Here is a 15,444-nt window from a genome sequence, read left to right on the forward strand (position 1 = left end):
TTAAGTTAAGGAGGGAATGTTCCCCCTTCTTTTACACCTCTTGACCTTTGACCTTTGACCCCAGCTTCGACATCCCAACTCGTTTTCGGATTACCCCCCACTTCCCGAATATCGTGACCGTACGGCGAGCGGTTAAGATTTGTGCCCAACTGTTGACAGACGGACGGACAATCATGCGATTCTACAAGCTGCACCTGACTACGTCAGATGAGCTAAAAATTAGTAGGAATAGGCAAAACACCCACAATGGGTTTAATTATTATGATAATACTGACCTCAAACATTGCATAATTTAATGGATAATGAACAATATATACGTCAACAATTACCTTCTTCTCATCATCACCATTAACCAGCTCTTGTGAGGTCTTCTTTTTCTTTTTCTTCTTCTCCGACTGTTCCTGAACAGTTTTTACCTTTGCATCTAACTTTGGGGTGTTCTTCGTTTTCTCCTTTTTCTTCTTCTCACTCACAATTTGCTTTTTCTCACCCTTTGCCATTCTTTTAGACTCAAACGGGATATAACTACCTGAAATCAGAACGAAATATGTACACATGAATATAACACCACACGAGTTCTTCTAAAACACATGGTAGTTGTGATCGTCTCATTTGTAATGTAAACTCAAGTAGCTCAAAATTTGACGAGTACAACAAAACAGAACTCAATCTCTTGATTTTCAAATTTTAGCAATAAAAGCATTACAAACTATAAGATGTTTTTAACATATAAGAGTAATAAAGGTTTAGCCTGCCTCTTAAGGGTCAAAATGTTCACCAACACATCAGCAAAAAAAACGTATTGTAAATGCAATTCAGTTGCTACTAATCAGTACCTTAGAAGGTCCATATTAGATCATGCCCAGAAAAGTCTGACATCTTTAGTCTATTGTGCTTTGTCAATTATAAAACTTTATGCATGATAAAGGTGTTGGAAATATTTTGCTGTATAGTTGTAACATGCTGATATCCTACCAGGTATACCCCCCATCCCTCTAGCCAACATAAACATGCACACAGGCACGCACGCATACACTCAAACCAACGCACGCATACACTCAAACCAACGCACACATACACACACACATGAACGCACGCACGCACGCACGCACACACACACAAAAGCACCCCCCCACACACACACAAAATCCCCCCCCCCACACACACATGAACGCACACACGAACACACAGATATGAGCAGGTACACAAATATGAGCACTACCCACAGATATTTTGATTAATGGTGCCATTGACAGATGAATGAATGGATAGATGCACACGTACTTGCTCTATTATACTAATTGAAACTGATTGTGTCAGATGAGCCAACCCTTTTGGGGAAGACATGTATGGACAGTGTGTAAACAGAACAGATACAAACTGACAACCATGCTGTACGGTTATATTCGGTTCCGATGAGGAGCCATCACGGCCAAAAAGTAAACTAATTCGCTACGAATATGAAGGCTACTATAATGCAGAGAAGAGAAAAGAATTTCTACAGCTGCAGCTGGTTGGCAGATACCATTGGCAAATTCGTCTGACATTCACATGATAAATATGTATAGCAGTCAGGAATGTTGGCTTCAAGGAAGAACTCGAGCCCTGCCCCTTGTACTCATCAGCTAGCACCAAGCTTGATCGATCTACCTGTAGAATCATCATCTGAGAGTTGGTCATCAAAGCTGCCTGCTGGCCGCACTGCTGGCAGTCTAAGTGAAGCATCTGACAAAATTAAATAGTGCCCGAAATTTATCCATAGCCCTACAGAAAAATTCCTGGTAACATTGACAACTGTTGTCTTGACACAGCAATGAAATGTACGCACGTGACATTATATTACTCACCTAACAAGAACCATTGGGATTACAAGGTAAATGACATGGATCCATAACCAATAGAACACTACACAGGACATAGAAATTTGTCTTCGTTTTTAACGGTGTCTGTGCAGGCCTGACTGCTCTTGCATTACAGTATCCCGACCAACATTTTCTAATAAAACAAGACACAAACTTATCACGAACATTCCTGCCTTTTCCAAAAGTTAGAATATAGGCCCACTCTCTCCAAAAATTTATGCGATTGACCTGCATTTTCGAAGACCAGACGGCACAAACCTGTCTTCCCTCACTGTAACAACGGATTACATCAACAAGCATTGTTTTCAACTAACAGAGCAGCACACACTCCTAGCTGCCTTCCAAGAATTTAGATACTCATGGCAATGGGCATATATAGCTCCTAATTAAACACAGGACATTTTCCATACTGTGCCCCACTTCAGTGAGTCTTATTTTACTGTGATGACCAACCACTTGCCAAATAACTCAATTATGAATGAAATGATAAGATGAAACCTGCTATTATGACAAACTCGCCCCAATATAAAATTCATGCAGTTGGTGATAAAAGCTTTATACTCTGAACAAAAGTGAACCTTTCTCATTTTCCTCCTCCGAGTCATCCTCGTCATCGCTTGTTGGAAGTGAAGACTCTTCTCCACTATCGCTATCAGAATCCTGCAATTAATGCACGAAAGCACCTGGCTGTTTCCTTGCGAATCTCATTATACAACCATTATACGGTCGCAACACACTATTTTTCTGCGAGTACTGGCATTACGTATACTGATTTACTAATACTGATAACACTTTATGGGATAATACATGTGTTTTTTTTGGCAAACAGATTGCAAATATGGTGCTAGACCTTAGCAGAATGCCAATAACATGAACGCAATGCTGTGCACTGTTTAAATAACGTAGTGTTGAAACCTGATGTTAAATAAGTGTACTGAATTTAGTGGTAGATTTAATTACACTGCTCTAATTTGTTACGAACAGCTAACTTAGTATATGGGCCACAATTATTGACTGGTTACTGAATTTAATAAGATGTATCTTTAATATTTATACAAATTAAGATTCTGACATCAATTTCTTGAAACAAACCTGTGGTTCGATGATTTTCTTCTTCTTTTTCTTCTTCTCTTCAGCTATAGTATTTGAAATAATCATTACCGAGTGTTCTTAAAAGGGTTGGGACACATTTCTCTCAAGCAATAATATATAACAAACTATATTTTCAATATTAATTTTATACTTCACAGTATCTAAAATTATCATGGCAAACATCAAAAATTTTAATCAATAATCATAAGTGATTCAATGGAATGAAACACTACAATTACATTAACAGATTTTCTACAAAACTGACTATGCTTACATTACACCTGCATGCATGGAATGTAGAGCATTAAATTAGAAGTAGCTGATGCGTACATTTATTGGTCATTTTTTCCTGTTCCTTTTTCACAGATAGATCCGCGTCTTGGCGTTTACGCTTCTTGCCTGTGTAAATCGCAGAGACATACATCTATCTTGTAAATCATGATACTGAGGTAACACAAGCAGAAATGTAACCTATAACCTATGTGTGACAAATTCAACAACTATAATTTGTGTATAGGAACTGTACTTGGCGTTTGTGCAAATGTACGATAACTAACTTGGTCAAATAACATTTTATTCTAAGACTGAGTAGCATTTTTAACACTTTTCCAAAATATTCCAACCTTTTTAAAAATATTATGAATTTAATGTTTTCGACATGGAAACCCTCTATTGCCATGCAGACTTTTAGCTGATCACCGCAAGGCAAATACTGACCTCCTACAGATATGAGATTTCTTTCTTCTTTTGTGGTAGTACAAAGGTGGTACAGTAGAGCAGCCTAATAGACATGCACTGCTAATGACTACATACAATGACCTACCTGCTATTTGCTTTGATATGAGAGCTGCTTCTTCCTCTGTAATTTCTTTAAGATGAGGTCCATCACCAATTGCTTGCAACTCTGGTATTTCTACACAATGGAGACGGAATTACAGCAATATTTCACAGTAGTAACGGATAGATTGATAAACAGCATTTCAATTGAATATATGTAACGTGCACAGGTCAATTAATCGGTTTACGGGGCCGACCCTAGAAATTACAGAATATTCTAACAAACAGTTATATTTGCAGGTAAAATCACTTGAGAGACACAATTTCCCCAGTAACGATGACTAGTGATGTTACGATCATCGATTATACTCGATCATCGGTTGAACAGTGGCTCGAACCAAGCGCTTAGTGATGTTACGATCATCAATTATACTCGATCATCGGTTGAACAGTGGCTCGAACCAAGCGCTTGATTATCAAAATCCATAATCGATTTTCATCGAAAAAAAGAAGAAAAAAAAATCGAAATAAATGTAAAACTTGAACAAGAAAACTTGGAAAAGTGATGAGAATCAGAGATATCATCGCTACTAGACAAGTTATCCTTTATTAACAAACATGTATTATACACACAGTAGTAAACAGTGCAAAACAAACAGTAAACAGGGCTAAACAAGCACATACATGCACACGACGTTACGCACACGCAGGCATTCAACACCCCGAGTAACCGATTGTAACCGATCATCGGTTACTTGGGTCCAACCGATGATCGATTACGAAATTACAACCGATTGACAACACTAACGACGACGTAGCTAGAAAGTCACCTGGTTAAAAGGCCAACATTTTTAATGTTACATTTTTTGGCAATCTAATATGTTGTTTGCAAATATTCATGCCCATTGTTTAAAAGAAATGCACCCAGAAATGTGCAAGAATTACTCAGAAATGTGTCAGATTGCAGGAAATTCCATCTAATTTTCAAAATGTTTCCAGGAGGGCATGCCTTGGACACCCCCAGACGAGCCTTGTGCATCCCATGCTCGCATTCTGTCGCATTACAGCACCTTATTTACAAATCCTAGCTAAACCCCTACTAATACACATACATTACTTTCAACAAATGCGAAGTGTGTAACTGGTGAGGACCAAGCCTCGAGCAAGCATGCGTAAACAAATTTTAAATAAGAAGATAATGAAACCTATATATACTGTTATATACAAGGACAACAAGCAAAGCAAGCGACAAATGTGAGATGAGAGCTAACCTTCAGCTGAACTCTCTTCCTCAGACATGAAGTCATCCTCTTCAATCAATATGTAACCTGTCAGGTGAATCGTTCCTGCATACAGGTATAATTTTAGCAAGTAAATTTACCACCATCATAGCCAAAATTATAAACCTTACTCTGGAATAGATGGGGCATATTGTAATTAATGATGTGATAATAAATTATTCACTTGTCTCCGTCTGTCAATGAATTGATATTAACGTATACCTCGCCAAAAGAAACTGTGAGTACTTTTGATTACTACACATACTGGTAATTTATTTTTGAGTTATAGAACTTTAATAGGAATAAAGCTTGGTAGGCTGCAATTGTTCACTCTGGCCATGCATACTTACTCTTGCTATATACACATAGATTCCAGCATTGCTTACCCTTTCCTTCTAGGAAGAAGGTCACTTCTTCTCCCTCCGTAAAGCTAAGGTTCAGTGGCTGCTGGGGAATCTTGTTATGACTGAGGGTACAGAGAAGGAACTCTGCTTTGTCGTGTTGCACCATCAGTGAAACAGGCTCTTGATGCTTCACATCTACTAAACAACAAAATATATCTCCTGTGTGTGTGTGTCAACAAGATTGAGTGGCAAAAGATGCATTTGTTACATATTCCCTGTTAAAAATAGCACACTTATATTAGACTGTAAATCTAAATTAGTACTGATCAGTTTTTTCTATTCACAAAGTGACAATCACCACCATAGTGATGGCTGTTTCGCTCTAACGCAGCCATTGATATGTGAAAGGAATGCTCCACCGTCTGGGTATATCGTTTGCCTCCATCTAGCGTCACACCTGCAAATTAAATTAAGTTTTCATATGATACTAAATGATGAATCACACCACTTCAACAAATCTAGGCCCATTAAACTTTGATAGAGGACCAAGTTTTTTTCCACTAATAACAGTCAACGTGCCCCCACTGGGGCACCTGCACCAAGACTCTTTATTACTATTACCCCTTACAGACTGAAAATTGATTGATACCACATCAAACTTGTCTGGGCCAGGCCCTTGTCAAATTTTTGCAGTGTGTACACTGTACATGCTATCCCGTTCCAAATACGCACCATGCAATTTGGCCCCGCAAATGAAGGAGGGCCAAGCCCGGGATAACTTGCCCTGTACGAAGTTAGCCCGCTTGTGTGTGTGTATGCAATGTGGGGCCAGGCGCGAGTCAGATTTCGCAATGCGCATCCTTATTTAAGTCACATGAAAGTACATTACTCTCTGCGGGGTGACGTAACTAGCTGAACTGAGCTAATTTGATGACATGCGTCTAACCAGAGGAATTGCTCCGACCTGTGATTGGAGAAAATAGAATTTGTGAAGTTTTGTGTTCATTTTGCATACTCCGCCGCATACGGACCACGTACCATCCCTGTGAGTCTTGAGTTTATTGAAGCGCGATTAGCTTAATTAATTAGGAAATGTATGCGCGGTATCGCTTATATACTATAGGCTAAATGCCAAAATGAAAACAAAACGTCACGAATGCTATTTTTATCCTGCAATCACAGGTCGGAGCAATTCCTCTGTTTAGACGCATGTATTGATGTGGGTACAAATATTGTGTCTGTATAGACTGTGTATGCTACGATTTGGCGAGCGCTTGGTGCAGACTAGTTTGATGTGGGGTCAAATTTTGCAGTCTGTACGGGGTATATTAGTACTCCTTATATTACTATTAAGTATTATGCCATTTGCTAGTAGAGACTATAATATTATACACTAGTCACTAGTAATACTAATACTAATAGTAATACAGCCTACACTGTACACAGGCTAGGACATTCACAAGTCAGCTTTTGTTTGCTGGCACAATTTCATGAGGAAGATAGGACATATATTATATATCTTTAAATCAATCGAAAAATACGAATGCCATCAGGACTGGGAGTGCATAAAAGCTAATGTTTGTTTTCATTCACCCGTGATACCTTGAAATTGAATCAAAGAAAGTGCATGAATCATTGTGATTGTCACTTGTCTTGTGTCGTGAATCATGAACGAGAAGTCACTCACGGTCACACATCATTTACTACATCGAATTAAAGTATAGGATGGCAAATTAACCTACCCCAAAACATCTTTAGTTTGAATGAACCTATTTACTATCGCATATAGGAGTGGATATTAATTATAATACAGAGGCATAGAACATCGAATTCCAAGCAGTCTAAACCAACGCACGCATGAACTTTACATACAGAGTTGCCGAGTGGTAGTTGTTGTTAATCCCAGAGAACATTGCGAATAAAACTACATACATGTCAAACTGCATGCAGCGCCCCCATCCGGGTACCCTGGGTCTGGCGTGCTCTACACTGAGAGAGACGAGTGCTCTCTACACTGAGTGCTCTCTCAGTGTAGAGCACGCCAGACCCAGGGTACCTAGGGTCCCTATATATCAAAAATACACTTGACTAGACTGGTACCCGGTCCCACCTCTCGGCTTTACCATCGAGTAATCAAGGTGGGAGCGAGTACCAGTCTAACACTTGACAAGTAAATGTGTTACCGCCGTTAGCGCCGTTAGTGCGTGTGTTAGTGGTGTTACCACCGTTAGCGTGTGTTAGTGGTGTTACCACTGTTAGCGTGTGTTACCACCGTTAGCGCGTGTGTTACCGTCGTTAGCGCGTGTTACCACCGTTAGTGCGTGTTACCACCGTTAGTGCGTGTGTTACCGCCGTTAGCGTGTGTTATCGCCGTTAGCGCGTGTTACCGCCGTTAGTGCGTGTGTTACCGCCGTTAGCGCGTGTTACCGCCGTTAGCGCGTGTTACCGCCGTTAGCGCGTGTTACCGCCGTTAGCGCGTGTTACCGCCGTTAGCGCGTGTTACCGCCGTTAGCGCGTGTTACCGCCGTTAGTGCGTGTGTTACCGCCGTTAGCGTGTGTTACCGCCGTTAGTGCGTGTGTTACCGCCGTTAGCGCGTGTTACCGCCGTTAGCGCGTGTGTTACCGCCGTTAGCGCGTGTTACCGCCGTTAGCGCGTGTTACCGCCGTTAGCGCGTGTGTTACCGCCGTTGGCGTGTGTTACCGCCGTTGGCGTGTGTTACCGCCTTTAGCGCGTGTTACCGTCGTTAGCGCGTGTTACCGCCATTAGCGCGTGTTACCGCCGTTAGCGCGTGTTATACCGTTGTTAGCGCGTGTTACCGCCGTTAGCGTGTGTTACCGCCGTTGGAGTGTGTTACCGCCGCCGCCGTTAGTGCGTGTGTTACCGCCGTTAGTGCGTGTGTTACCGCCATTAGCGCGTGTTACCGTTGTTAGCGCGTGTTACCGCCGTTAGCGTGTGTTACCGCCGTTGGCGTGTGTTACCGCCCCCGCCGTTAGTGCGTGTGTTACCGCCGTTAGCGCGTATTACCGCCGCCGTCGTTAGCGCCTGTGTTGCCGCCGCTGCCGCCGTTGGAGGGTTGGTCGTCAGTGGTTACGCGTGTGATGCCGCCGTTCGCGCATGCGTGCTACCGCTGTTTGCGCATGCGTCGCTGTCGTGCCGCCGTTGCTCGTCTTTAGTAGCCTTCTCATCGTGCACAACCAAGGGCGGCGGAACCGGGGGGGGGAGGGCAGGGGGGTACTTGCCCCCCAAAAACTATTATTATTATTATTATTATTTATTTATTTTTTAATTATGTTGACTTCTTTTGTTAATCTTATGTTCATTATGTTATCTTCAATAAATACATAATAAATAAATAGCTAGGCATACGTGATACGTCATATGTGTTCATCGTATAGCAACCGGGAATTCACATACCAAAAATGAGCAAAATCCGTTGAACCTGAACTGACTTATGGCCATTTCAATTTTTGCCAAAAAGTGGGCGTGGCTCGAAAGTCGGTCAACTGGCGTGCTCCAAAATAGGACGTTCAAATCTCTCCCATAGGAGTAACAACTGTATGCAATCTGAAACATGTGGGTCAAACGGTTCTCAAGTTATCGTTGACCGTAGCCAAATGTTGACGAACGGACGGACGGACGGACGTACGACGGACGACGCCCCATGTCAAGGTAAGCTAAAAATTATGGTAAATAAACACGAAATGTATTTACTACCAAAGGCTTAATGTTTCTCTACTCTCTTTCGCCTATTATTGCCGATAACTTCCTGTAAATGCCGTTCAAATGCTTCTCTGCAACACACAAGCATACCGCATGCACGCCACTGTGCACAAACAAGAAGAATAATGAAGTTGCTAGGGAAAACATAGCGTATAACAAATAAACGCCCAATGTAAGCAGTTACATTCCCAGAATATTAGCTGCGAGCGAAAACATAAATATAATACTTATAATACACTAAAACAATGTACCTGAGTTGCCTCACTCCCCGGGGCGTGTGTTCACGCCATCAGCGAGCAGCAACAGCAATCATTTATGGACACTCGATCTGGCTTCGTTACTAGATTGTGCGATGCGAACGCGGGTTAGAAGGAAAACAGCGTTGAGTTACAACACTGCGAATTAAAGGGAGGATTGCGGCACGCTATACACTTTCATTCCGTGATGGTGTGATGGTGTCATAAAACGCCCAATATTGCTACTGGCGCACGGCTTTGTTTTTTATCCGAGTGGTTCATTGTTCACTGGCACTGTTATGTACAATTTCATCCTAGTGAATTTTGTGGTTAGTCCCAGATTAAAAGAATAATTAATAAATAAAAAAAATATAATAAATCCGAAACAATATGCGCGTGTTTCTCTGTCTCTCTCCCCTCTCTCGCGCTCTCTCTCTCTCTCTCTCGTGCGCGCTTTCTCTCTCTCTCTCTCTCGTGCGCGCTTTCTCTCTCTTTCTCTCTCTCTCTCGCGCGCGCACACTCTCTCTTTCTCACGCGCGCGCTCTCTCTCTCTCTCTCTCTCTCTCTCTCGCGCTCTCTTTCTCTCTCTCTCTCGCGCGCGCGCTCTCTCTCTCTCTCTCTCTCTCTCGCGCGCGCTCTCTCTCTTTCTCTCTCTCGCTCTCTCTACAATCTCTCTTCGCTCTCTTTCTACCAATATTGCTACTGACGCATGAGTTTGTTTTTTACATGCGTGCTTCATTGTTCACTGGCACTGTTATGTACAATTTCATCCTAGTGAATTTTGTGGTAAATACCAGAGTAAAATAATAATTTAAGAAAAAATTAATAAATTCGAAACACAATGCGTGTTTCTCTGCCTGTCTGCCCCATTTGTCTCTCTCTCTATCTCTCTCTCTCTCTCTCTCTCTCGCGCGCGCGCGCGCTCTCGCTCGTTTTATCTCTCTCTACCCCATCTCTCGCTATATATATATATATATCAAGAGCTAATAAACACCAGGTGTTTATTAGCTCTTGATATATATCCTGGTCTCCATCTATCTATCCATCCACCTCTCTCGCGCGCACACCTTTTCCCTAAATTTCCATTCTTGTCTAGTTTATCTTTCTCTTTCTCATCCCCTGTCTCTTTCCGTTCGTTCTTTCTATATACACTGTTATTTGTCTACCCCTCCATTCTTTCTAAATCTCCACTCTTCCTTCTCTCTTTTCTTTCTGTGCCCCTCCGCCTCTGCCTCCTTCCCTTTCGCTTTCTCTCGCACACTCTCTCCGTCGCTCGCTCTCTCCCGTTCTCCCTGCAATATTGCTCTGTCTCTCTCTCTTGCTTTCACATATTTCGCGCTTCTGCTTGCCAAGCCCGAACCTGGTTACAAGGGATTTTCTCAGTGGATATCGTAAAACGCGCATAATAACGTGTTTTATCTGGAATCTGGGTGCGTTTATTATTTCTGTGTACGTATTCGTTAGATTAGAAATATTTTCACGCTCACTGCATGTCTTACATTGCATTCCGTTGCGTTATAGACTTTCACAAGTTCTTGGAGGATTACAATTTTATTTGGTTTTGATTATAATTAAAATGGTCGATTTTCTATCATATCTTATGAACTACATAATATCTCTGAATACCAAGTAATATCTGTCTGTACAAAGGAGTGACAAATATCAAAGAAGCAAATGTGCCCGTATGGGCACTAATAGTGTAGTATCGCATTCGTCACGCAGTGAGGGTTGCTCCTGCATTAATGAAACTCGAGTATACATCGTGGTAGACGCAAAGCAAATATGATAAGAGGATTCCCAGTTTCCCAGGTCCAAGAAATCTGCCATTTCCCAGTTCCCAGTTATTTAAAATCATGATTTTAGTTTCCACGTGTCTTAGTAGTCTTCTATTCCCGAATTACGAAAAATTTACCTGGCCTTTCCCAGTTCTGAGATAATTAAAATGATCTAATACTGCCTCCGGAAAATAACCGCCGCCCCCCCTTCATATAACTTTGTGCCATAATTATTCAATATTGAAATGCAAATGCAGGTACATTGAAGCATAATGTATCTACGAATGTAACTACCTGCTGACTTAGTATCCTGTGTGGGCCAGAAGGTCCTAATCACCTCAGTTGAGCTAATTTTATCCAAAGGTCTTAGAAAATCAAGTCTTCTCCTAGAAAAATTACTTAGGTGGCCGGCCACCTACTCCAATGTTTATTACGATATTTTGCACAGCTATCCTAACGATTCTGACCACTGTGAGAGCTTGGCATTCGTGCTTCACATGCCTCAACTTCTAACCGAAGAAAAAATAAGGCAGTAATCTCCACTACCCAACTTCTTCAGTCATTCTGCAATGCAAAGTTAAATTGTCCTGAGAGGTGCTATCGAGTAGTGGTAGTCATTCCAACCGATCGATGAAGACAGCATTCTCAACTGTCCAACTTCTTCAGCTATCCTCCAAAGCAAAGTTTGTGCGGAGAGGTGCTATCGAGTAGTGGTAGTCATTCCAACCGATCGATGAAGACAGCATTCTCAACTGTCCAACTTCTTCAGCTATCCTCTGAAGCAAAGTTTGTGCGCAGAGGTGTAATCGAGTAGTGGTAGTCGTGCCTGGCGCTACGCAGTGCGCCCGCAGCATGCGTGAGCTGCAGCGGTGCGGCAGGGTGAGCGGTCCCCGGCAGCATCGTGCACTCGCGCTCCAACATCACCGACAGCCCTTCAAGCAGCTCGAGGAAGCCGAAGGCGAGCGCGGCCTTGCGCACGCGGTTCAGCTCCTTGTAGAAGTGCGACATCTTCTCCGGCAGCTTGCGCGCATGCCGCAGCACCTTCTGTATGTCCGTCTGCAGCCCCGACTGCTTGATCCAGACAACACAGCTGCGCGCATAGCTGCCTGCCTCTGCAGGCTTAACTGGGAATGGCGTGCGAGCGTCGTCGTTGCCGTACGGCGCCTCGGCAAAGTCGGAGAGTGGCCCAAGTCGGTCAAGCCTACCCAGCCAGGGGACGCTGCCCACTCCGGGCTCAAACACAGACAGCATCAGGTTAGACTTCTTTTTGGTGTCTGCCCACGAGTAGAGCATCCCATACCAGTCTTCTCCAACCTATCAAGCAAAGCACGATCGACACATAAAGTACGCACATCGGATGCGTGCAAATAGTTGCATATATGCAGCCGAAGTTTTATGGGAGTTTGGAGACTTAGTTCCATATCGTTGCTTTATTTCACGCGCAAACGTGTATGTAAAATGTATAAAATACGTTAAATTATCTTGGTGCCTAAATAATTATTGCAGTTGCCATTATAGCATTCCCTCCCACCAACCTGACAGATTGCAGTCATGCTTTCAACTTTGAGACTTCCATGGAGAAGGACACAAAACGATGGGGTCTTTGCAATCACATCTACATCTGTCTCCTCCTCGTCTGTGTCACCAGACTCTACTTCTTTTTTAGCTTCTTTCGATGCTAGTTTCGTTGGAGGTAAAGGAAGGACCAAATGTCTTAAAAGAATAATAAAAAACAAAAGGTTTTTAATACTTTTTATGAAAATTTTGGTTTTTTATGATACAAACATTCCAAATAGAAACTTTCAAGTTTTATCATAAGAATTTATGCTTGCTTTTGTTAAAACGTTAAAATGATTTAATCCGTTCCTTGCTATCATATAGGAAAATAACGTGCGATGAACTATTTCTTTTTTGCTATTTTTTACTGTTACTACAACTATTACTTTTTTCATTATTGGTTTTTGCTTTTATGATTATGCACATTAGACATTTTAGTAACATTAGATTTAATGAGAGTAGAACATGATACGTCAATTTTGGTCAAGTTTAGCACAAACCACCACTGTACATTGTGTAATAATACAAAATCATGCAATCACTTCACAATGAAATAATGAATAATGAATAATATGAAATGAGGAAATAATACAGGATAAGATAGATAGATGCTAGAAGGTTATTTAATCAGCTAGTAAGCTGGGTGGCTTATGGATGAAAGGAAGAGATGAATTGCCATTTACTACAAAAAAAACACAATCACCAGCTTTAAGAACAAAAGATATAGGCAGCACTTATTGTATATTATCTTACGTACCTTGAGATAATAGCAGGACTTGCAGCATCAGCCAAATCAATGAAGCCACAGATCTCTATGTCAGTGGACAGCATGCACACTTTTGAGTTGAGATCTTTGGATGCCACGTGGGGCTGCGGTGGTGGAAACATGTTGACGTTTGATGTCAGATGACCACATCGAAGGACTGAATGAAATGATGAAAAATGGGTCTCTGCAAGCATCGTGAAACACTTCTGCACACTGCTTAGACTTAGTTCGCCCTCTGGCAACGACAGGCTGCCTGCGCCATTGTTACACTCTATTAGCTTTCTGTAAGTGCTGAGAGAATTCTGTAGGTATGAATCTGTTGCCTCGGCTAGCAAGACGACATGCAGTTGCGAGGGAAATGGGAAAGGCAATGGGAAAGGTGGATCTGTTGCTGCTCTCGTACCCCTAGTTTCGACCGAAACTGGAAGTGACCCTTGTCCAACTCCTAGAGTGCCGTCAGTCACCAGCACAATCTGACATGGAATATTGGCACCCCACTCTTCGATCACGATCGGTGTGATGCCACTGAGGACAGTTTCAATAAATGTCTTATCAAAGCTATCTGTTGATGTCAGTGCCGCTTTTAATTTGTCATAATCTCTCGTGAAAGGCACAAGGACCTCCCAGAGCGATGAGAACTGAACCAGTGAGGTGAATTCAAGCCGCTGATGAGTAGCTACATAGTCGAGTAGTGTGTTTAAGCCATGCAGTGCTAGGTTGTGTCGCTGGTACTCCTCGCTAGAAGAGACTGTCCTGCACATTGATAGGGAAACGTCAAGCAAAACCACAGTTGGCATCTTGAACACACCACTGAAAAAATAAAATAAATACATAAGCAAAAACCACATTGTAATTGGTGGAAAGTATATGTTACATGCCATTAAATAAAAACTATTATTGCCCACGAGAAAATCAATAATAAAATAAAATGGATACTATGCTGTACATGTACATAGCAAAAGGTTTAAACGAATAGACTTGGAATATTAACAGATATAGAACATAAACTCGTGTTTTTAGCCGGCCAGCTAGAAATTCACATTAAAATCATTTGGCCTATAACATGATCAAATTCAATTAGCCACTTTATTGAAGGGGAACGATCGCACAACGAAATCACATGGCCGGCATATTTGAATTGAAACGATTGTGGCACTGCTGCACTAGGCATAGCTCTAGTACTATAGCCCGCGTTCGATAAACTGCCGCAGGCAGTAGTACTAGAGCTACACTAGGCATATCCTGCATTTTTTCAGAGAGGGGTGGACGGTCTTCCACCGCCACTACATGGGTCGGTGTTGAGCTATGGAGTATAGTAGCTGTAAAGAGAAGGTAAGCCCATTGCTTAGTGATCACATTATGATTAAAACATATAGCAAGCTATACATGATCATTACAGTATAGCTCTAGTACTATAGCCCGCGTTCGATAAACTGCCGCAGGGCTATAGTACATTGTCGGCTGGAAATACCAACTACGACCTGTTACCACCTGTCCCCATGAAAAATTGATCGCAAAACGCAAAGTTATCGGGCTTTTTAACACTTATTTATCTACATGGACATCTCACCTATCTTTTTGAACACTTTCAACAACTTTACACCATGTATTTGTCCTTTGATTCCAAAAAGTAAGCACTACTGGCATTTCATTTTGAAACGAAGTGGCGTGCGCACGCGTCACGTTACCGGATATGTACGCAAAACACATGGCAGCTATGGTGCATGTATTATTCACGGGGGTGATGGGGTAAACTCGCGCTGATGTTGCTTGGCAACGTGAGTAATGTTCACCCCATCACCCCTGTGAATAATACATGCACCATAGCTGCCATGTGTTTTGCGTACATATCCGGTAACGTGACGCGTGCGCACGCCACTTCGTTTCAAAATGAAATGCCAGTAGTGCTTACTTTTTGGAATCAAAGGACAAATACATGGTGTAAAGTTGTTGAAAGTGTTCAAAAAGATAGGTGAGATGTCCATGTAGATAAATAAGTGTTAAAAAGCCCGATAACTTTGCGTTTTGCGATAT

General features: G+C 42.0%; 2 protein-coding genes across 5 annotated transcripts in view; both read right to left on the minus strand.

The window, feature by feature from the left end:
• LOC106817570 (46 kDa FK506-binding nuclear protein-like) overlaps positions 1–7,245 on the minus strand; it is a 10,027-nt gene extending 2,782 nt beyond the window's left edge. The window contains exons 1-10 of one of the 4 annotated variants that reach the window (XM_014822262.1): positions 7,098–7,245; positions 5,714–5,812; positions 5,398–5,553; positions 5,003–5,077; positions 3,778–3,867; positions 3,285–3,353; positions 2,955–2,998; positions 2,441–2,522; positions 1,651–1,725; positions 330–529 (exon numbers count right to left, since the gene is read on the minus strand). In XM_014822262.1, the coding sequence (XP_014677748.1) occupies positions 330–529; positions 1,651–1,725; positions 2,441–2,522; positions 2,955–2,998; positions 3,285–3,353; positions 3,778–3,867; positions 5,003–5,077; positions 5,398–5,553; positions 5,714–5,812; positions 7,098–7,107 (900 nt within the window). In that variant the 5' untranslated portion in view covers positions 7,108–7,245. Of the gene's footprint in view, positions 1–329; positions 530–1,650; positions 1,726–2,440; positions 2,523–2,954; positions 2,999–3,284; positions 3,354–3,777; positions 3,868–5,002; positions 5,078–5,397; positions 5,554–5,713; positions 5,813–6,957; positions 7,072–7,097 lie in introns of those variants that run through there. The other 3 variants (XM_014822248.1, XM_014822256.1, XM_014822269.1) reach the window with 3 other exon arrangements.
• A 3,602-nt stretch (positions 7,246–10,847) lies between these two features.
• Positions 10,848–14,217, minus strand: LOC106817602 (von Willebrand factor A domain-containing protein 9-like). Its single transcript, XM_014822284.1, has 3 exons — positions 13,402–14,217; positions 12,623–12,800; positions 10,848–12,401 (listed from the first exon to the last, which is right to left on the minus strand). The coding sequence occupies exons 1-3, from the start codon at positions 14,205–14,207 to the stop codon at positions 11,853–11,855; spliced, it is 1,533 nt and encodes a 510-aa protein (XP_014677770.1). The 5' UTR covers positions 14,208–14,217; the 3' UTR covers positions 10,848–11,852.
• Between the last annotated feature and the right edge of the window lie 1,227 nt (positions 14,218–15,444).

The sequence above is a fragment of the Priapulus caudatus genome, unplaced genomic scaffold (genome assembly GCF_000485595.1).
Source record: "Priapulus caudatus unplaced genomic scaffold, Priapulus_caudatus-5.0.1 Scaffold34, whole genome shotgun sequence".
In the NCBI taxonomy this organism is placed as follows: Eukaryota; Metazoa; Priapulida; class Priapulimorpha; order Priapulimorphida; family Priapulidae; genus Priapulus; species Priapulus caudatus.

What these genes read in the sequence shown, in the direction of transcription:
- LOC106817602 (XM_014822284.1), bottom strand. Translation starts at nt 14,207, where the DNA reads ATGCCAACTGTGGTTTTGCTTGACGTTTCCCTATCAATGTGCAGGACA. An exon ending in AGTCCTGCTATTATCTCAAG is followed by an intron (nt 12,801 to 13,401) that starts GTACGTAAGATA and finishes TATTCTTTTAAG; the next exon opens with ACATTTGGTCCTTCCTTTAC. An exon ending in GCATGACTGCAATCTGTCAG is followed by an intron (nt 12,402 to 12,622) that starts GTTGGTGGGAGG and finishes TTTGCTTGATAG; the next exon opens with GTTGGAGAAGACTGGTATGG.